Genomic DNA, 24,167 nt, shown 5'->3' with positions numbered 1-24,167 from the left:
AGTGCTTTGTGGGTAGATTACAATGTAACATACTATTACCTTTTTACTACTTGGTCTAACCAATTAGAAGAAAACGTTCAAAAAGTTCTATATTTGTAATCTACTCACAAAGCCCTTTCATTTGGTACCCCACATGGTATATTTAAAAGAAAAAAGTTAATAACTTTGTACTGCCGAGTGCCGACTTTATGACGTCACAGTAACTACCCCCACTATTTTTGCGCTTGTCATCTCATATATTTGTGTTCTGGACATCAAAATGAATGCATTGATACCATATTCACCCATATCCGAGATGACATAAACGAAAAGTAACTTAAAACCTGTTCAGCCGCCCTATTAAAGTACGCGCAATTTTGTTACAATTTTGGCAAGTTTCTGTTGGCAAGATCACAGATTTAATGAAAAAGTTTAATGAAGGGCCTAAAACAGTATGGACTAGCCGAAATCAGGGCTATAACCGCGAAAATCGAAGTTCGCAAATTGCGTGCATTTTTCTCTGTCACTAATTACGCCTACATTGGAGTAAAAGAGAAAAATCCCCGCAATTTGCGATTTTCGGTTTTCGCGGTAGCCCCTCAGTTGGTCACTGTCAACAAGTTTTGAACAATCGAGGTATTGATATCACAAGTCAACAAGGTCGGTCGGTGACGAAACATCTCGAGGGGCCTTTGTTCACGGCTCAGATGTTCAAGTAAATGACGCAGCTCATTCCAATTCGGGTTTTATCAACAACTAAGTACTTAGGGAAACATAATAATTCGTTTTGGAGCGATTTTTATGCGAAGCGCTAAAAATTCCAAAAATATCTTACTTTTCATTTGTTCCTGTATGGACTAATCGCAATAAAAACCCTCAATTTTGTTGTAAATCTTCTTTTCTTTAGTTCAAAAGTGTTATGACGTGATTTCCTCTGATCGCGAAGTGCGAACTCGTCAACTGCTCTCGCCAATTTTGCAATCAATCGATCAAAGTAAAGATCGACGATCGACTATCTTGCGGCTGTAGGATCTCTTTCATGAAATCGACCTCTACCACCAAAACGTGTTCGGTAGAAAGCCCTCCAAATGTCATAAGCACTGCACCAGTAATGTTTATGAGGCAGTAACCAAGTGTTTCCGCCGTCATTTGTCAATTGAGTTTACTAAATGGTTGTGCGAGAAAGTGCCCGCTATTGCATAACGTCTTCCTGTCTCGCATTCCCGGCGCTTGTCGAGTCAAGGGCTTATACCAAAAAATCTAACGGGACATCTTGCTCTGTTACTGCAATGCGAATTAGAGTGCTTATACTGGTTTTCTAATGCTGGGACTGCTTGCGCTTTGTGGGTAACTGGAATAAAAGATGACAGGTCGAAGTCTCTGTTGTCTATTTGTTATTTTGAAAATGGCCTCTAAGTGTTACTTAAGTGCAGGTTTGCGTCTGTTTTATTGCTGATGGAAAGTGATGAATGATGACTATCCTTTAGCTGCTCTCACTTTTACCATAAAGCAAAAAAAAGGAAGATCCATACGTCCATATGCCATTTATCAGGTATGTGGATCGGCCTAGAATCTGTCCCAGCTTATATATGTTTCTTTATTACAATCGTATTCATATATCATACACCTGTGCCAAAACTGCCAAACCCTCAATTAAAAAGGCATTTCCCAAGGATTTATAGACGAATAAATTTGCAATCAATATTAATCGACTGCGATCAATTACGATGACATTAATGATTTATGTAAACGCAGGTTTCTCCTCGAGTGATTACAAGGTGTACAGATGTTACTTATTTCTCGATGCAGATTAGAGACTTGTGAGTTGTATGGGTGCCATCGTTCGTAACATTGATACTTGTTAATCAGCAAAATACTTAACTAACCATAGGTAGAACTTATCTCGTTGCAATACAGTTTACAAAAGGCAGGTATTTCACCACCCTGCTTGTTGTGCTGCTTTATTAAACATACTGTTGTTTTATGAAATTACGAGGTAACTATCCTTATTTAATTATTGAACAACGAAGTTGTGAAACTCCCTGTTGAGGTTTTTGAATAGTTGATCCCATCAAAGCTTAACAGCGGGCATAATAGAAACGAACTACACATATTTAAATAATATTTAAATATAAACCGAACCTACTCGTTCATCTGAAGCTGCTCCCTCAAAAATCAAATGTTGAGTTTATACCAAAGAGGGATATAATAAGATAGAGCGGTACTGTCATAGTAAATTTTGTAACCACAGAAAATTCACTGCCATCTATCGATAACACTTTAAAACTAAAAATGAAGATTTATAAAAATACGATAAAATGTATTTAAATATGGATAAATGCTTTTTTTATTTGCATTTATAATTTTTATATGATTTGACCCATGTCCACTGATGTGCGTTAAAATTGTTAAATAACAAACGAAACCGTCAACGCCCTCTATACGAAAGTAGGCCAAAGGTAGTGGCGCCATCTGATCGAGAATCAAATTTTCGTGATTTTCGAGGCACGTTTTTTCCTCGGATTCTATTACGGAGTTATGTCTATCTTTGGTTTATACTAAATACGTAATCGTAAATTTTTGGCAATTAATACTAAATCTTAGTCAACTCCAAAATTTAAATAATCGTAAGGTAAAGTCTAAATTATACTTAATCTTTTTATAAAAAAGGGAATAAAAACAGAGTTACATCGATGACTTTTGAGTGAAAGAGATAAATGACCGCTTCCTCCTAGCTCCTAGCCAAGAAATACGAGCGTCTCAGTTTTCCTGCGTGAGAAGCGATGAGGTGTCGCGTGTCCGTCCCTGCGCCCGCGCCGGTCCGGGGCTATTCATGAAAACACTGTTGCACCAAACCGTCTGGCAATGTCAACGAAGCGCGTTATACTTTGCTTGTAAAGTTTGATGCGATGACAGTTTCCACTGCCATGTTTAAGGTTGATGAGTCAACTGACTGATACCTTCTCTTTACTCACCTTACTAACTCACTTTTCCTGTTGCATCGTAAATCGTAAAGAAAAGAACCACCACCAGTTTCCATGAAAGCGAATTGCCAGGCAACTTTTCAAACAAGAGTGAAAAATGCCGGCCTGTTTCCTTAGATCCTCACGATGATTTCTTTAACCGAAGAGCTATTGGCAAACTGATATTACGTCAATAGTTTCCTAAAAACTCATTGGTACTAACAGGAATTCCATATTTGACCATTTTGTCTTTGCAATAAGGCTGACGAATTGACAGTTACTTGTAACGATACACGTAGAGTTAGACCAATGAGCTAATTTGGCAGCGATTTCGATAGCACAGACTGTGCAAGTGTTATTTAAACGTCGTAATTGCATAGAAGTTGGCGTTTAAAATGACACTTCTGGGCTATCAAAATCGCTGCCAACTTAGCTTGGTCTAACTCTATATAAAACTAACCTATACCTTCCACGCATAATGACCTAGGGGTCAAATTACAGTTGACAGTTGGTAGAAGTATCGTAAAATTCGTGAATAGCCTAGCTCCGGCTTTCCGGGACACTGCATGATCGTACATGAGATTAATAACTAACTGTTATTTTAGTCTAGCTTATAAATAGCTGCAGAAATTTCTCTACTCCGAGTTTAGGTGACACTCTTCGTCTTTTACTTATCTATACGGAGTTATATTTTAGGAATAGAAGCTACTAAAGGTTCACTTCAAACGCTACTTTCTCCTTCGATTTGATTAAGAAGAAGGAGGATGTGGTGTTTAGTTTGAGATTGTAACTTTTTTAAATCAAGGCTAAAAAGATCATAAGCTACACTTTCCACAATTTTTTTTCGTTACACCATTTTGCCCTGGCTTCCCAAAATTATTCTTGATCATCAAGCTGTTAGGTTAGTATTCGCATCTGGATAAACTAGACTCAAATTCTGTTTATTGTTTTCTTGTTTTTCGCCAACTTACTTTTTCTCAGGAGAAAAAACTTCCTTAATGTCATATACTTCCCAACTTTATAGTTCCTTGCCCTCGGTCACGGTTGACCGAGCCCTGACTCTTATTCTATCCACTTTATTGACCGCAAGCGAGCGTTCGCTGGAAGAAATCTAGTATAAGGAATAAAGGACCTACAGCAAAAAACGAAAATAGAAATTTTGTTATCTGTCTCTCTAATTGCATGTGAAAATGTGCCTGAATGCTGAGTGTTTATGATCTCTCTGCCGAATAAGAAGTCAGACAAGAAACAATTTCATGCGTAGTACAGTCGCCATCAGATATATCGGAGCGGCAGAGGTGCTAAAAATATCTGAACACGCACTCTAACGTCTTGACAATAGGGACATGTTTAGATATTTGTGAGCACACGAGCTGGCGACTGTACAATAAGGAGCGGTCTGTTAGAAAGAACACGCGTTTTGTAGGGAAAACTTTTTTAAATGTGATGTCTGGTAAAATGTGATACCGGCTTGATTGTCATGACGATTGTCAATCGACGACGGACCAGATCACTAATACCGATTATCTAAATCACTGAAAATTTATGAAAGCAAAAGGGATCACAATATCGTCACTACTTTGAAAACAAATTGCATTGCATCTTGTTCTGTCAATCTAATGTGGGATGTATGGGATTGCGTTGCATACAGACTTACAGAGTTTCTGCGTTTGCGTGTTGTGAGATACGAGATATTTTCAAAGTAGTGACTGTATGCTGGTCGACCCGAGTCTAATGCTCCGAGAGCGTTGGTAATACAGGCCCAGGGAAGCTTTTGGATCCCGCGCCGCGTCGCGGTTCCTTTGTCGCGTTTCTCTGTGATTCGACATGCCATGCCCTCCGCCCGGATACTATTTCCGACTTGATTGCGTTTCGAAACGGCTTCAAACTCGTTGGGACGAAACAAAGGGTAAGTGAATTTAAGAAAAAATAGTGGGTTTTTGGTATCCAATATTATTTTTAAATGTTTTCACTAAGCTGAAGATCTGTATATTTACCAGCTGTTTCTTATGCTAGTAACTTGGGAACTATTTTAGTTATGTGTGCGTGTGTCAAGTATTTTGACTCATTATTTTTCCACTTCGGGAATTTTCCCAATAGGAACGCCGGAAGAAAACTCAGTATTTTCAATAGCATTATATGTATTGTGTCATGAAAATACACAATCTAAATTCCATAATATTAATAATTACAATACAATAAACAAAGCACACCTCTCCTAGTTTTACAGATAATAGAGTCCGACGTCATTAACTATCTAATTTGCAGCTGCACCGCTTTGACAGCAAATACTAAATACCTACTATACTTATATCTGTTGTATATGTACATGCAACAAGTTATGGCCGCTTGATAGATGATTGAGAAAACATTTCTTATCGCTGTGTGCTTATCGTAAAGTTTACGGACCTTGACATTATTAGAGAAATGGATAATAAACATTCCCGGATCAGAGCAAATATACACTGTAGTAATAGTAGTAGTTTTTTTGTCCAAATAATATTGGCATATTTGGCTAGGCTGTATCGAAGTGAGCGCTCCCAAGGTGATCTTCTCTGCACTGATTGTTCGGGATTGCGACTTCCCAAACCGGCTCTGGCCCGTTTCGACGGCAGAGCCTTCCTTGGCTTTCACTCGAGACAATGGACTTTATTTCCATTATGTCTTCAATCATGAACTATCGGGTCGGAAGTGGCAACGGTGACATTGACATTGCCCATAAAACGTAGCTAATTCTGCAACCTTGGCTGCGAAATCGAGCGTAAACACCACCTCAGCTTAGTCACCGCGAAAAGCTTTCATGGGTTCATTGCCCATAAATCGTCTTCTGATCCCATATGCTGTATAGGAAGTGAAGGTTTTATTTTTAGAGACTGACGCTCCCACGCGGCGCGCGCGCCGGCGGCGCCGGCAGTGCTGCCCCGGACCGCGCCACAGACGGACGACGCGACTCGCGGCTATCGTAGCGCCCTCCGGATTTCGAAACAGTCGAGTGTCAGTGATAACTTTGATACGGATTCGCCAATCGCCAGCGTCGACGCTCGACTTGATAAGAAGGTAGCTAGTCGAGTTCGGAATCGAAAATTTTCAGAGTGCAACACGGGATTCTGTTTCTATAATTACATTACCCTTGTGTGAGTGAGTGCGATGAGGCCGAAGGACGAAACGGACGCGAAAGTCCAGACAGGGACTTTCATCCTGTCGGAGAAGATCGACGACACCAAGTCGAGGAAGAACGAGAAGGATTTGAAGAAGGAGATGAAGCGCTTGGAGAAGGAAAAGCAGGAGCGCGAAAAGCGCGATAAAAAGGCTCGAGAAAAGGAAAAGGAACGTGAGAAACAAGCTAAGAAAGGTCAGTATTGTAAACATTTCTAGGATCTAATTGAAAACCGGTTTGCGTTTATCATTGGCGTTATCGTGCGTCTTTTGGAGGTTACGAGATAAGTGCGATTGCCGTCGGACAATAAAATTGTGCGGTTTTATTGCTAAATAAAAGCGCGCAGTCGAATCGAGGCAGCGGTTACATCATTAGCTGACCTTGGTGCGCTCATCGCACATTCTTGCTGGTTACTCATGGCTAGCAACATTAAAGTCAATAGAGCAGTCCGGAGTTGTCGCGCATGTTGTCCCTGAGCTTAAGTAATCATAATAGTTCATGATCTTAATAAAACTACGACGTCAAAAATTTCAACTCCTCTCTTGCAGGCTATAAAACAGATTACTCGTTAAGCTATCAATAAGTCAAATAAAGTGTAATATGTTCTACCGAATGCGATCCCTGATTATTTTATAAGTAAGTACCTATCTAATAAAATTATCCAAATAACATTGCGTCACCCTTCAAACAAACAAAGACCTTAAAACATTCAAATTAACATTATAAGTGTTGAATATTCATGTTTAATGGTGTCGTTAAGAACTATTAAAGTAATGGCTTTATTTCTGCTTGGAATTAGATCGTTTGAACAGTCTCGAGTTTGCTAATGGAGCAATTAGTGTTCAATAGACTGCTTGTCGAAACGTCAGACAACATTAGTTTGTCTCTCTTTTTATTTCACATTTTGAACTTATTCCAGTTGCTCTCTTGGTGCCATCTCCCCCTCCTTAGCTACTGCTTCAGGACTGTCTCCACTTTTCCGGCTTTCCTTCGCACTGATTTTTCTTTGGCGTCCTCTTTTTAAAAACACTAACTTAGATGTCATTGCTCGCGTTCTCGCCAGCATTTCTTGAGTCTCTTCGGCTTCGTGGAATTTAAATCTAGATCAGGAGTATTATGTTGGCAACACCTCGAAGTTTCTCGGCATACGCGTTACCTATATTCTATTTTGGAACGTTTATCTGCTATTTCACCGCAATACTCTATGAAGAGTCGTCTGTAATTTTATCTGGACGTTTCGCGATAAAATTCTGGGTGACATTGGTGTCGTGACAGCCGATCAGTTTTATTTATGATTACAATAGGTATCTTAATATTGGTAATTATATGTATACAATATCGTATATATTTCGCTAAAAACTCTAGATCGGATATGCTTAATAAATATAATTGGTAAATATTTACTCGTGTTAAAAACGCGAAACGTCTTATTAGATCCCTAAGTTTATCGAAATTGGTCAAATTCACGAAAGTAACTGAATGTGATTAATGACACTAATGACAGAACTCAATAAATGTAAAGTCAGTGAACCAATTGAGGTCTAGTTTTGACTTGCATCAATACAAACACATATAAGGTACGTTACACACTTGCAAAGAATGTGTAGATTATTTGAAAATCGGACTTGAATTCTCGGCTCAATTGGCATTTGTTTTGTTACTAAGCCAACTAACTCGGAGTTAACCGTTTATACAGCACAGTTTAACGCTGTTTAAACGGTTAACTGAGTTAATTGGCTAACTCTGGAACGCGCAAGTGGCCCTTAACCTGTAAAAGCGGAAGTAAAGGGTTGTCAACGCGCAAGAATTGCAAAGATGCATGTAATTAACGAATCGAATTGAAAGTTAAATCTTTGAATCTATTTAAGTGGATGGTGTCTGCTTACTGTTACTGCACAGACATTTAGTTAGCTGTGATTGCATGACTTGTTAAATAATCTTCGCTAATTGCTTACATTCGTCATGGACCATTCAATTCCACGTTCTCCCGTATTTATAAATTGTAATGCGGTTTCTCCTTCAATCATCTCGCCGCGTGACCAGCGGGTTGTAAATATCTTTATTTATGCCGCTTTACAAACAAAAGGCCCGGCTGTCACGATTCTGCCTGCATTTAAACGAGGTAAGGAGAAACTGCATCGCGGTCGCTACAGATCTGGTCATTCGCTTACAGTGCAGAGAAAAAGTACAGATGACCAGTAGAAGGTTCTATAGTTCTATACTGTGTGATTTCAGAAGAATTTCCTTTAAGTGTGCCAAGTTTTTCTCAGTAACGGATGTCTTAGAGAAGGAACACTCCTTCCATCAACTTGTAAAGAATCGGCAACGCCCATGTGACATTCCTGGAGTTGCGAACGTTCATATGCTATGGTAAATGTGGCGGGGTATAAGTATGTTTGCCACCAAAATAGTATAAAAAAAGTGAACACTTCGATTTCTTACGGATTTCGACTTCACAACGGACTCACGGCACGCTGGTTGACTTTGAAATCGAATCGCCGGCGCTGGCACAATGCTGTCTGAACGCTAATTTGGAGTCGGGTGTTTTCTTGCCTGATATCCTGTCTACCCACTTCTATATGCCCAAAAGCAAAAGTTTCTGAACGAAATAACTGTCTTAATTCTGCGCATCCTCTTGCTTTGTAAACAATAAAGTCGTGCACAAATCATTTGAACATTTGGTTCGTTTGATTACTGAATGCACATATTTCCGTTTGTGCCGGAACAACAATGTCTTTGTTTTCCAGTGTTCGCTTTTCCAATTAGATAAGCATTGTAGTATTTATAGTTCTCTGGGTTAACTGCTTGAATTATTCTTCTTTCTTAGTCATACATAATATGTGAAATTGTGAACTGTCAATGCTTGTATAGTAGGAATCTAATTGGAATTGTATATGATTCCCACAGTGGTTTTCTATCACCGCATCGCTCGCCAAGTCGCCGTTGGCAGTGTTCACTTCATCTTTACTCAAACCTTGGTCAACCGTATCAGATTAATTTCTTCCCGCTAAATAAGATCCCTGACATAGTTTTCTAAAAAGACTACTGGCTAATCTGGCTATAAATGGCTCCTAACTCCTCCAACTACAGTTAACAGCAGAAGTACTTAAGCAATCGATGTGATCAAAATGATCTGAATTTCTAACTAATGTTACACCTATAGGTACCCCGATTGGAATAGAAAGTTCTTTATTGTTGTTACATACAAATATGTCCGCCAAAGGGACATGTCCTTAATGTAATATTCAATTCAATTCAATTCAATATATTCTTTATTCAAATAGGCCTAGCAACAAGCACTTTTAAATTGTCAAGTTTTAAATATTACCTTATCTTAAAAACATTGAATTATTATAGATATGTCAAAATTAATAATAAGAATTCACAAAAGGATCGTCAAACACCAAAATTTTATATTATTAATAATAGCATGCATGGCCTGTAAATGTAATTTAAATGTAATTTAGTAATAAGCTAGATATAAGACAATTTGTGTGCCCTGACAGGGTGTCATGGAAGCTTCCTGTATAACTTTTCTTATGTATACTTATGTCACTTTCCGGAAATCATGTCATTACTTATTAATTCCTACATTACTTATTAACTTTATTACCTGTACCTACTCATGGGTCGATTCACGAGAATCGGCGAGGATTTTCTTTTAGATATAATTTACAGTTTCAGTACAAATCTTCCGCCGGCTCTCGTGAGTTTTACCTATACCTACCTTCAAACTATTACTACCTAGTACCTACCTACTTTATGTTTTTGTTGTTTTATAGACTGCAATTTATATACAATAATGAAACTCCAGGTCTTAATTTAAGAAATATTTGTAAACTTGTTTGTAAACGACTGTTTGTTTCTTAAATAAAATAAAATAAAATAAACTTCAATAACATCTCATGTACATGACTTTTACAAATAAACATCTTATCTTATCTTATCTTATCTTATCTAAATTGTATAAAAAATACTAGTCTAGAAACTTTCTAGAACAAAAATCTAAATGTCAAAAAATACGGATTACCTAATATAGGTATTCATTGAATTATCAATTTCATCATTATTAACACAATAATAAATAAATAATTATTTTCAATCACAATCCCACGGTGTTTCATCATTCATGTAGTCTTGTGTGCTATAATAGGCTTTAGAAATAAGTTTACGTTTTACATATTTTTTAAATCTATTAACAGATAATTCAGTGATGATATTTGGAAGTTTATTATAAAATCTTACACAGTTACCCATGAATGATTTTTTAATTATATATGCATACATATTCAAATTAAAGACGTATCTTTAAAGATCTATACGTTTATTTTATGTCGTGTAGCCAATTTACAGGTCACAGGATAGAATAGATACCCCGCTCACCATAGCCACTTCTATTGCTGATTATCACTTACGACCATTTCTAATTCAAATATTGTATTCGTCTAGTCCTACTTCAAACTGATTTCCACTGTAAAAATAGTAGCTAATTTACTGTAACACTTTACGTGAGTTTATGAGTTTGTGTGTGTGTCTGCGGGACCGGTCTGTTATCTAACATATGCCATTGAGCAATCGTTTAATAAGGTTCGGTTCGAGACAGGTTTCGTATCTGCGACCTCAAAAACTTTTACGGGCAATAAAATTCGGTAAAACGTGTTTAAGATATCGCAATTGCTTTAACTTCTGCAGGAGTCTTAATTAAGTGTTCTTTATTAGTGTTATGGTCATCTGTTTTAGATAGCAGCGGACTATTATAGTTAATTGTGTTGTTTGTCTGTCGTAGAGCTGTCAGCTTGATACAACTAATTGGTTTTGCTATTATATTATCTGAGGAAGTTATTGTTATTGTAATCTACTTGAGTATTAGTGTCTCCATTGTTATTTACAATCTGTTAATCCGCTCAGAATTAATATTTGTAATAATGAGAAAACGTGCCAACCACCACGAACCAACCACGAAACCAAGTTGATTCAAGTTTTTAGTCTCATATTCTGTAGAAAATATCTTTAAAAATCGTAAAGACTCATTCTTGTAAATAAATAAATAATTTTGTACTTTATATTAAAATCACATCAGTCAGTAGGCACCTAACCACATTCACTTCCCAATTATCTGATGCGATGCGATGATGGAACGCTTATCTAATCTTGTTAGTAAATGCCGTGACTTGAGATTTGCCGCTCGACTGCTGCTGAAAACGATGTTTCAATCACCAAACATCTCTCGAATGTTATGCATCGAAGTATCTGATAAATGGTTCATATTTACATCAACTTGTCTTGTGGTGCTCTCACTTATCGCTAGAATCTGGCATTTCTGGCAACGATTATTAAGGAGGTTGACCTTTTTCGTTGAAGCATTTCCTTCTAACCTAAATATCTTAGGCTTTCGGCTTCATTTTCTGTTGTGTGTGTGTAGGATTTGTGTTTAGTGCTACTAATCAGTATTAAATATGTGTTTAAAGGAAGTACAGTATGGGGTTCTTCAAAAAAGGAGTGTACAGGTTTTTAAAGGGTCGGCAAGGCGCATGTATCTCCGGTGTTGCAGGCGTCCATAGGCTACGGTAACTGCTTACCATCAGGCGGGCCGTATGCTTGATTGCCACACCGACGTGGTATAAAAAAAAGTGTGTTAAGTCTTTTCGTATCGTATATTATTGAAGGTTACTTGTACTTGCTATTATTATTTATTACACGTGAATGAAATGTGCAAACCGCGAAACTTCAGCGGTAAATAAATGCGGTTGCCCGTGCGATCCGGATATAATTTAGCAAGAACAGTTTCGTTCGGACAATTCATGTCTTCCAGGGTTATATTACGCTAGTTTCAGTAGATAATTTACACGGTTGTTATGTAGAGAGTGCTCAGAGAAACATTTTAGTCGCTTGTGTTGTCAATAGCCTAGGTTTTCTTGGGAATATTGTGTAATGCAACCTAGACACAACTTGTGTTGAATCTTTTTCACATCGACATCATCATCATCATTATCTTACTATCCACCTTGATGTGAACCTTTCTTCTCTATTTACTGCACTCTATCTTTTGAGGTCAGGTCAGTATGGCATCTAGTCATCAAAACGCATGTCACATTAGCATAAAATTTCCAAATTAAAATGCAAATTGAACTCTTTCTAATTTATAAACCGTTCTGAGTTTGAACTCCAGACTGAACAAGTTTGCACCCAATCAGCACTATACTGATTGCTGATACCGTTTTTACCGTGGTGCGGATTAGACGGACGAACACCAATGATAATTTGTAGACCTTATTTATATGCAATTAAGGGTTACAAATGGACAATTAACTGGATGGAACTGTTCGTAGACCTATGGTATTATTGCGGCGGCAAAAAGCCTGATAGAAGCGATCGATCAATCACAGTCGTCGATCATCTGCGCTCGACTTAGTGTAGTATTACAAACTGTAATTGAACACGGTCATAAACCTTTGTTCGATGGTGGCTTACGGTGGTCAGTTTGCTGTTAGTCTGTAATTTTTTTTATTGTACAGTCAGTAGCCATGAACTTATATACTAGTATCGATCAAATTGCTCACCAATCAAAAACATCTGAAAGTCTGAACATGTTAAGACATAGACGATATTTAAGTATTGCCTATACTTGGAACATAGTTTGGTTTTGGAATGATTACCTTATGCTTTTGACTAAAAGTAAAAAAATATTGACAGATTTTTGTTGGTTGGTTGGATGATTTTTCCCAAAGACGTAAATTACGTCCAAAGTAAGGATGTAAACGGAATGCGCGGGCGCCACTCCCGTGTCCATTGCGCTTGCGCGGTGAAACCTCGCTTCCTCCTTTCTACTGGTGCGACGGGAACTTGTAGCTTCCGTCCACGGTTAAACTCACTTTTCCTTTTAATATGACTGTAGCACTTCAGCTTAATAAGGGCAAATACTTCTGCCACAATCTCTAGTCTTGATATTTAATTTTGAGTATCGAAACTACAATAGGTAATCTCAGTCGTTGAATCGCAGGCCTTTGTTGCCTAAAATAAATTATTTCATTCATTATTTATTTGTCAAGCTATAATGATGATTGATAAAAGATAACAAGATATCGATCTAGGCTAAGTGGTATTTAAAACTGAACTGGCCCCTTCTGTTTGTCATTTTATCCGACACGCAAAAATATGGGACAATCAATATAGAGCCAGAAGAACGTGTCATGCATTTTTGCTCGCTTATTTATGCAAAATATTAATGAGGTGGTAATAGTGACTACCAAATAAATACCGACTCTCGAACTTTGGTCCCTCTTTTATTCACCAATAATTTTCATACCAACGGCCACTCTGTTCTCTTCTTCTTCTTCTTCCCAGACCTTATCCCATTTACTTGGGGTCGGCCCTCCCTGTCCTTTTCTTCCATTCTACACGGCTTAGTGCCAGGTGTGCGTCCTTTATTCCTTGCTCTCTCAGGCTTTTCTCCACCGTCGTCAACCAAGTGACTGGTGGTCTCCCGCGTCCTCGCGTCGTCGTAGGCATCGCTAAGGCTACATTGATCATATGTTCGGGAGATCGTCTCTGAATATGCCCGTACCACCGTAGGCGTTTCTCAACAAGTTTATCAGTTATCGGTGCGACTTTGAAACTGCCCCTGATGGCCACTCTGTTCTCTGACAATTCATAAACCTAAATGGTCATAATCATAATAATTTATTCGTTGCAACCAAGTGTTGCTGTTAGTACAGATTTCCATTTGTGTGTAAGACAAACAGCCGCATGCCTAAGGTGACGATGTTTTCCCGGCGGTTCTGGAGAACATTTACAAAGCATTTGCGCTGACGCGCGTAAATACGGATGCCCGCGGGTGGTCCGACTGATGAACAATCTCAATTTGTTCCATGGAAATTATGCAATGTACGTGTGGGAATGATTTCCTGGTATCGGATCTAAATAAACGAACCGTCATATGTCATATCTTATATTTTGACGGACATTATTTGTAAAGTTGTTGTCTGGTCTGAATTAACCTGATTTTGTAATCGCACATATGCTCATACATTTGCAGCTAACCTGCCAGTATTTGCTAAAAGTTTCCTTAAAAAAGGGTTTTCAAGGTCAATACCACGATTCGCTGGATAAACTATGCTCGTGACAGACGTGACACATATCCCATTACTAGTCACGCACACTTTCAAGTGTTAATGATAATTTAATTACGTCACTACATTAAGTCACTGTTCCAGAATTAAGTAGCATACTTGAAACTCCAGAAAATTTCTCGATTAGTTATTCTAAGAATACCGACCACGCTTAATTGATCATCGGTGAACCTTATTTGCTGAGACGTAAGGATTAGAAATAATGAGTGAATGATGTTGGTTGAATGACGGGCTATTTTTGCCCGGTCACAGGTCAGGGCGCATGAAACACACGGGCGATATTCTTAGCGATCGCTGGCGCCATAATTACAGTAGAGTGGGAATTTTTAATGTAGCCAAATGCTTTGCTATAGCCTCATGATTTGGTAAAGTGAACAGAACAACCGACTGATCGAATAAAAAAAGAAGCAACTACGATTTCGTTGGGCCGTCGTCGTACAGGTAGACCATTTTGGGCTAATTGGTATTGAGTTCATTATTTTCAGAATCGACAAACAGGTGACAAGCCTTGAGGTCAGGTCAGGTCACTCTTAATCCACGGATGCCGTAAGTATGTAGTAAAGTAAGCATTCGGCAGGTTAAAACCCTAATGTTAATGCCAAGCTCTAGAAGCTTCAATTACTGTAACCCTAATGTGGTTCTATTCCATACTGACTGTTTTCACACAAAGATCAACGCCTGCGTTCCTAGTTTCATCACCAGCTCCACGTGTTTATCTTATAGTTCGTTTAATTCATCGGGTTCCATTGAACTGGTTTGTGTTTTATATATTTAATATTGTTAATACTATTCGTGAGTTAGCCGCAACCTTCACCTTTGTCAGGTTCGGCGTGAGAGGGACGGAAGTCTGTCTGCGACTAATCGCAGTCACGCAACGCGCGAACAATGGCTCTAACTATAAGTTCGTGTGAAGCATTTCATCCGTAAAAACTTTGATTGTTGACTTTAGTCAGGTACTGACAATACACAAGTATAGCTACGATTATTGAGACCAGCAACCTGTTGTGAAGTGACAAAAGTAGCATGGAAACTGCCCGGACATTGTTATTTACCTAATTTGTTATGGCATGGTGCGAAGTGGCGCTGATTGTCACAAACACACGTAATCTTATGGAATGTCAGTTAGTTAGTTATGCTGGGCATTTTCCGCAAATCGACATCCAATGCGCCTATTTTGCGTGAAACGAGGTAGCGCTACTCTAACCACCCCAGCTCCTCCACGAAGCCTAGCAAAGTCTTCAGGTTGCTAGTTGCCTCTTTTAGTGTGCATGGATTACCTAGGTATTTGCTCCTGTACACTTCTACCTGTTTACAGTCTAGGAGAATATGTTTTGTTGTTTCTTCTTCTTCCATGCACGCTCTGCACATGGGGCTATCAGTTTTACCCATATTATGTAGGTGTTTGTTTAGTGTGTTATGTCCTGTTATTAATGGAATGTCAAACATTAATGCTAACGGCAGCCGTTGGAACTAATTTTACTCCGTAAGATTTTACGTAGAAAAGCCGACAAAATGAGGGCAGCACCAGTCGTGCACCTAGCAAATTAGAGGAGGTATACATATATCTCTATATATCTCTTGCAACAGACAGACGAATTAGGTTTTAGAACCTATTTGTTTGCTGTTGCTGTTAAGCGAAAAAGTCGTCGTTCCGCTCGGCTTGCATCGGCCGACGCCTGCCGACGCGTCGACGGCTATTTCGCTATAAACATAATTTAGACATAAAGGTTTTTCCTATTGGCTTTTGCCGATTCCGCGTCGATATATCTTGGGACACCCCCTAACTCGGGGGAAGTTTGCGGGTAGATCTATTTGACTTTTACTGTCCCCTTTCAACAGTTACGGCGTTACGGTGGCAAAAGTGGTTGTTAGTGTTACTTTACATAAGATTTACACCTGAAACTATTAAACAGAAGGTACAAGTATGCAGGGAGCTAATTAAATTAAAGCCTAATAGCTGTGCAATGCAAACATTCATTAGCTTCTGTACTGTGACGAATGCATTTCGGCTGGTGCAGCGACTCGTTCCGCTTGCCATTCGTCTCGGCCGTTCAAAACACTTCTCGTCTCAAAAGTTCATTTCATTTGCTGCCAGAATATTTGAATCTTATTCCGCAGGTAATAAAGTGCATGTTCATTCAGAACTCAATAAGTGAATGACTGAGAATTCGCAAATAAACCAAATAGATCTGCGGAGCCGCTATGCTCTGTATTTCTAAATCAAGCCAATGTGTATTATTTTCTACTGGTGAATATTTTATCGTGTTGATCAAGGAATCGAATCGATAGCAAATCGAGGCGGAGTGCATAAAAAACTAGACGAAAAAAAAACATACATTTTATTTACTTACGATAGTTCGATGTTTCCCGCTCCGAGATGCCAGACCTTTTCTAGTTGTCGGAAATGTTTGATATCTTAAGAAATCTGTTAATTCTGAATTAGGCCAACGAAGGTTCTGAAACAAGCACTTCATGAGACCAGGGTATAAATATACTAGGTACACTTTTGGTTTGACCACACACATTGGTATTTACAGTATGCTTTACGAATTGTGAGTTAACTGTGTGGATGGCAGCCTTCCGTTTCGTACACCGCGGTATGCCGCCCGTCTGCCACCTTCCGCTATAAATAGCGACATCTCCAGCCGAATTGCCCGCCGCTGGAATGTACAAAACATACCGAACTCTACTTATATCAGTTATATTCGTGCGCTAATTAGCGGAGAGCATTTATTTATATACTTTGGGTGGTCCAACAGTTGCCTAATTTAGGTCACTAGATAAATTCGTTGCAAACAAATCTTCAATTTGTCTTGTGTCCAGATGTTGAGATGATGTTACCTCATATAAGTAATTTACTTTAACGAACTACTACGTTTTCCTTTACCAGCAAACAGTCACGGTTGAAGTTAGTGACCATCTTCAAATAAAAGTAAACATTCAAGGCCTCTTTATCAGTGCATTCCCGAGCGGAATCCACTTTATTTTTAGTGTATGATATGATTGCTCCGTGACAGGCTGATAAGAGTGCTATCAGTAAAACGTCCGAACACGTCACGTCAGAATCATACAACTCACCATTTATACAAAAATCAAAGCATTACAATCGAGAATCAATTAGTATTGGGACATTTGTATTTCCCGTTCAACTTTTCGAACAAGCTGGCCTAGATTTCAAGTTTGTTATTTTTGCATTATTCCTATCTGTTTTCTATCATTCCTTTTGAAAGTATATTACGCACAATTTCACCGTTTTGTACTCGTTTACATCAGTGACTACTTACTAATAGTGCGTCGTGCTCCTCGCACGAAGATCGCCATATCTTTTTTACCTTTTATACCTCTAAAGTGTGTGCAACTTGTGCTTTACATTAATTAGGATTACGTCTGATTATCCCCTTACTAATTGCACCGCAATTTTGCTTGGCTTGTTTAATAAACTCTGATTCTGAGGTGCGGTCCCCTCAAGGTTACCGTGGTTCAAGGTGAATGACGTCACCAGACGTGCACTCGTGGCGTTGCAGTCCTCTAACTCACCTTGTGTGTTCTATTCCTTTTTGGTAAGCGCGCGTGTCGCCTCAGGCACCCTAAAATTATAGTGCTTGCTCAACTGCTTACAGAACAAGAAAAGTGGTAAATGATCTTGATCTTATTTTCCTTTTGACTGTATGGCCATTATTCCCACTAACATCTCTAAATCTCTTTACGTCTCCGTCACAGACTTTTTTTATAATATCATGGATCCGAGGACTGTGCTAAGACTAGGTGTGTATTTAACAGCATTTTAAGGGCACATAATGCAAGTCGTGTTGCAATACACAGCAGTGTTATTTTTATTTGTCCTTTATACTGTTTTTTTCTTAGCTACTTGAATGACCTTTGTCGGTTCAACTGCCATGGCTGCAGTAATGGTGTTCGGGCGATGAACCGGCGTCCAATCAAGCGTGTAATGGGGCTTCCATCGATTTGTACAAGACGTTCTTTTCTTGCTGACTCGCGAGTCGCGACGTGATGTTATCATGTTTTGGTAAACTTGGCTTAGTTGTGTGATCCTTTGTGTGATGCAGGCCTTGGTCACTTTTGCTTCGTATATGAATATGACATATTTTTGAAGTTGTGTGATGTTTCGGTAAATGTTTAAAGGAACGAAAGGAAATCTTATTTGCACAAGGTAGTTGTCTTCATATTCCTTCCGCTCTACTCTCTCTGAAAACTGCTTGAGTGGATTTTAAGGGTAAGTCTCTAGGTTTGAAATACTTCGTCACCATCTGAGAATACAATTCTTGGACTTCACGATCGATACGAGATCGATACAGATCATGTTATTGTTTTTAGATTTCTCGTCAAAATATTTTCCGATGAAGTCAGCAGCAACGCTACAATTAATGGCGTTATTCTTACACGTCTGCCAACTCTAACAAGCTATTGATAATCATTTGTCCCTGTCTGTCTTTTTGAGTTTTGTGTGTGTTAGAAAGAGACAAAATTTTGCTAAGTTTTATGAATACGGGGTGTTATTACATATTGGCAATCGTTTCCGTAAACTCGTAGAAACAAATGGCATGCAATGGAGTTGGCCGTTTGAAATAATTAGCAGATGGCGCCAGCATAGCTTGCCCTGTCAATCCCTAGAATTGTGTCAAATTTTTGTTTTTTTAATGCCCTGGATGCCTTTTAAGCCAAATTCCATAGAAAAAGGGGCAAGCTATGATGGCGCCATCTCTGCAAACCTTTGACAGTTGCCAACCCCATTGCAAAGCCGTCAGTACATTATAATTTAAAAATGTTCCCATGTGACAGGGGATAGGAACGAGGAGCCTTATTCATAGTAAATTTAATGAATGCACGCACACGTTTCCAGCTTGAGACTTTTACTCTCACTAGTTCGTTTACTTTGCTAATGCCAGCCTACTTGGACTCTATTTACTAATCATTAAGGCTCAATTTGTTGCAGCACTCTATGAGCCCTTCGATGCTGCAAATTGCACTTCGTGATGCGGCTTGTTTACTTAAAGGATTACTCGCGTGTGGAATGGTCTGGATGTTATCTTGATCAGTCGTCTTTTTTACTTGATAACTGGAGCTTTTTTAATGTTGGTGCTTCAACGCCTTCAACTGACTAGTCTGAGAAGTGACTCGTTCACAAGCGAATGTTCCTATTTTGCTCTTTGAAGGGCATCTATAGGTATTGGAACAATATTTCAGTTTATAATTTATAGTATTAGTAGTGTGCCTATTTAAAAACACATCAAAATATTTATTGAAATAAATTTATTTTCTATCAAAGTCGCAAGCTATGTTTCAAGTGTTTCAACCTAGGCCATTGCCTTAAATGCCATTTTATTAAATGAGAAAGCACTTCAAGAAAAATCTGTTACATTGTCTCTTTTGTTCCCGAAAATTGTGGATAAATCCACCCCCGACATATGTAGTTTTGGCATGTATAATATAAGTTATTATTCATTGACCTCTAAATGTGTCCATGAGTGTAAATAGATTGAGGCCTTTGATTAATGTTTTTTACTATCAGGAACAAATTAGAATTAGAACACAAAATCTGAGTAGAATGTAGATATTTTTTTTAATTGATTCATCAAAATATGATCTGACTATGTCTTTATTAAATTTGTTTTTTTTTTATTTGTTTCCAGGTACGTTTGACGTCAAAGAGTTGCAGACAAACATATCACGAATATACGAGTGAGTAACGCAAATAACGCCATTGCGTCAGATAAGGCATGAATTATTTATTAATTTTCATTTCTCATGCTCTGAAAGAGGGTCATTGTTGTTCTAAAAGGTGTGCAGAAAATGATACGTGTCTGCACTAGAGCATTTTACGTTCGAAGAACGTTTTTTTTTTACGATAAGCAATGAAATTTTGAGTTTGACAATATGACATTTTGCTGGGACGTCACAGCAAAATGTCAAAACAGAGATTTGTGTGACTACTCGACGAAAAGTGTATTTAAAGCGCGCGATATTTTTTTTGCGATAGACCAGATTGTAAATGTGATTTAATATGTGTTCAAAACGCGAAAGTTTTAAATGTTATACATGTCTAGTAGTGTATTTAAATTAAGATAAAACACCTACTACCTATTTAATGACGTTGAAGCTTAATCATTGTCCAATTAGACCTCAATTAGCCAACAAGTATGACGTTATTGCGATACCTGTTTGCGTATCTTACAAACTCGAATGCTACTCGAAACTTCGAAACTCGTTTGAATGGACGTAATATTTTCATGGTTTTTATAACAAAGTGCCCTGTTTTCATTGATTTATAAGTGTAGCATACGTTTGCAGCTAAATGCCGGTTTTAAATGTCGAAAATAATTATCTTCGAGGCTGTTGCGTCTGATTGTGATTACGCGCAAGCGGCACAAGTTGTATACGGCAACTTCTTTCTTTTCTTTCCTAAACAAGCAGAATTAGAATTGTCTAAACAAGCAAATAATTATTAAAATCAGTACAACCGAAAATCCGAATCAATAGATTTTACCAAGTAATGCTGCGATAAGCCTCCCGTGTTGACTTTGCTTTCGCTACTAATAGAACCCTATTCCATAATAAAATTTTACAGGCGTCGATTAGCCCTTTATGGCCTTGGCCTATTTTTACAACGTTTCAGACTAATTTCCTTGATAAATAACAAAATTGAAGACACCGCGACATATTTAAATATATTAAAATTAAGTTGAAGATTGCTCGACATGTTTCACTCCATAACGTGGAGCTTCAACGGGAGCACGCGTTAACATGTCTTGCAAATTTCGACTAAAAATACTTTAGTGACCTGTTATGTTATAATATATACATATAATTTCCTTTGAAGCTTTTCGATACAAGCACGCTAGTGTTAAGATTTTTATCGAAACGCAGTTTTTCTTAAAAATCTGCCAATATGTGGTGACTGTTAATTTTCTTACTTTCCCTAGTTACTTGAGTCCGTTCGCGCTAAATCTGCCACTTCTGCCACACACGCCAACGCCAAGTGCTATGGCAAGTATGGTGTAGACTCTATCCAATTGTCTCTGTTTATGTTTCTTTACTTAGTACTTATAATTATTGTAAAATTTGTGAACCGTATGAGGTGTGCAGTATTGGTATTGTATTTTTTTTAATCAATCGATTTGTAATCATTTGTCAACACACAAGTTGTGGACAGAATGGTTCCCGGTCTCCGATTGTTGGGCTTTGTGTTCTGTAATGGATGACTTACAAATACAAATACAAATAGTTATACAAATAGTTTATTTCCAGAAACATTAGAGCATTTACAGTTTATACTGACCCCCACACTAGGCAAAGCCTGTCCCGTGAGGGTAATCATATGATTTACTTAAAGATATACATAAGCGGAACTTCTTGTTCGCGGGTTACATAGCACCTTTGTGCAGCATATTCGTTTAAATTAGCGTAATATGGTACATACCATCGCATCGCCCACGCTGTTAACTGTACACCTGTAAACCTTATTACAAAAGGCATAAGGCAAATAATATGTAATTCTATGGATGTAATTAATCCGAAATAAAAGCTTTTTAATTTTTCTTTTAATTTAATAAGGTCCATGGATGGACAGTTAAGAGTGTTGCTGTTTGTATACATAGGTGTATGCAGTGGCCCAACTATGCTATTGCCATTGCCATTAATTATGCTAAGCCTTTGAAGTCTCCTCCATTGAAACATACATACATATGTGGATGTGGAGTAGTAAAAAGAGAATCTTATAGAGGCGATGTCGCTTTGCGTGTGTTTGGAAATCTCCAAAAAAAAATCCAACAAATACAGAAGCATCGTTAACTTCGATAGTTAGGTTTTGCCATTTCTAAGAACATAGGTAGTTTATTTTGCTCGAGGCAAAACGAACACTAACAATTCCATAAAGTGTTCCTTTACTTCTTACCCCATCTTATCTTCTTACAGCCATACAGCTGTAGACCATATACATTCCTATTGTACCTACTGTCTATGCTTATTTACAAGTAGAGTTACTTGTGCTAGTATGTAGCTCGCACAATAACATACAATGTCACAGGTTCACCATTCATTCGTCAACGTAACGGTTGTTTCTTGACAAGTCTTGCTTGTGCGCTGTCGGGTTCATAGGTCCCTGTTGTGACTCCTTAAACGGCACGTCTTTGTTGCATACATGCGTATTTAAACAATAACGGTATTGTATGGTTTGACTTGACGCGAGCTTGTGAAAGGTGTTGTGAATAATGTAAATTGCTAGGTTGGAGTACAATGTCATTTTGCTCATGATATTGTAGCAACCCCACTCAAAAAGTACGTCCACCATCTTCTTCATTTCCTGTTACCTCCTGCTGGGGTGTAGGGCTCGAATCTTGTTCTTCCATTGACTTCGGCCAATCATTCATCATCATCATCATCATAAATCAGTCATTCATTCAGTCTTTCATTGACGTTCACCATAGCAGGTATAATTATATTCCTTTGTTGTGGTCGATTTCATATGTTAAGTTACGCTTGAACACATCATTCTTGTTAACATCATTGTTGACAAAATTAATCTTGATTAAAGGGGAAACTTTTACAAGTTTGGAAACGCGCCTTCGACATCTGAATTTTGCAAGCCTATTGCTTTCTACTTATCGTAACTCGATTAGCTCCCAGAACTCTGGCCTAATCGAATAACGCGGGGCCACGTTTTGGACTAATCCTGTCAGTTTGCCAAACAACCGACCTTAACCTCGATACACTTTCGCTCGTGACTGTACACAATAAACACACTCGATGTTTTTGCCGGAGCCGGTTGAGAGTGCTTGTGAGAGGAGAGGACCTTTGTTGTGTTTGTTGAGCTGGGCCTTAAGCCTTCAAGGCTAAGCCAAAGTTTCTGTCATTTTAAAATTTTCAGCTCTTGAGGCTTGAGGCTTTAGCCTCTGCAGTCTGCGCAGCTTCAGAGCATGGTTGGATTCTAAACAATCTCCGGTTAAAAGATGTCATTAAAATTAAGACAAGGTTATACAGTCCTCTTTACATCCATTTCCTTATTATTTAAGGCCATGAAGATCGTTTCCTAAAGTTTTTCTTGGATAATGTTCCACCATTTCTTCCTCTGTTTAGCCAAGTTTAGGGCGTCGTGATCTGTGAATCTAAAGCTAAACGAATTGGTCAGTCCACCGTGTCGGAAATAATACGCTTCTTGGCAGTTTTCCTTCGTCTTTTTCAATTATAAAGCAAATTTTTAACAATTACTTTCAAAGGCCTCTTTAAATCATTCATCTTTATATTGAATTCAAATAAGTATGCATAATAGGGGTTAACCTAAAGAAATTAACACTCCGGCTGTAAAGCACCCTGGGATTATGTCATGGTTTTGCACTGTGCGGGTTTTTTTTAACAGATGTCATTTCTGGAGAAGTATGACTTAAAAGTAACCTTTTATGATCGTAATAAGTCTGTTTTCAGTCGTATAACCTCGTTAGCCCCCGGGTACTGTACAAGTACGGATTCAATTCAAGTTTTGAACTCAGAATTAAAAGAAAGTTCAAAATTCAAAAGCGCTGGATCTTTAGAGGATGAAATAGGTCTACCAATCGTGAAACGGAACACGATAAACAACCGGTGGTTGTTGATTAGTCGTAATGAACGGTTGGAGTGGCCTCGCGCGAATTGCGGCCTCGGCCTTCGCTCCCGCCGCCAATTGTCTTCGGTTTCGCACATCCCGTGCCCGCTCCGGTTTTAGATAACTGTGCTCCAGTCTGGAGAATTACCTACCAGAAGTACAGTCAAGGGCATATATATATAAATATATATATATAAGTATACAAAGTTTCAAAAATATGTGTACGCTCTTACACCTTAGACAATAAAGTCGTACACATATTTTTGAGCCATTTGTCTGGATCGATATTTTTCCCTTCGACTGTACCAGACAGTTAACCATTCGTAAACCTTATTGCGAAGACA

At 38.3% G+C, this 24,167-nt stretch overlaps 1 protein-coding gene across 1 annotated transcript in view; it reads left to right on the top strand.

The window, feature by feature from the left end:
- Window positions 1-5,844: 5,844 nt before the first annotated feature.
- The window catches only part of LOC134750716 (actin-binding LIM protein 3), a 93,568-nt gene continuing 75,245 nt past the window's right edge, over window positions 5,845-24,167 (top strand). The window contains exon 1 of the mRNA XM_063685952.1: window positions 5,845-6,294. Within this exon, the coding sequence (XP_063542022.1) occupies window positions 6,090-6,294 (205 nt within the window). The 5' untranslated portion in view covers window positions 5,845-6,089. The remainder of the gene's footprint in view (window positions 6,295-24,167) is intronic.

This window comes from Cydia strobilella, chromosome 20, assembly GCF_947568885.1.
Source record: "Cydia strobilella chromosome 20, ilCydStro3.1, whole genome shotgun sequence".
NCBI lineage: Eukaryota > Metazoa > Arthropoda > Insecta > Lepidoptera > Tortricidae > Cydia > Cydia strobilella.
This window is presented reverse-complemented; position numbering and strand designations above follow the sequence as displayed.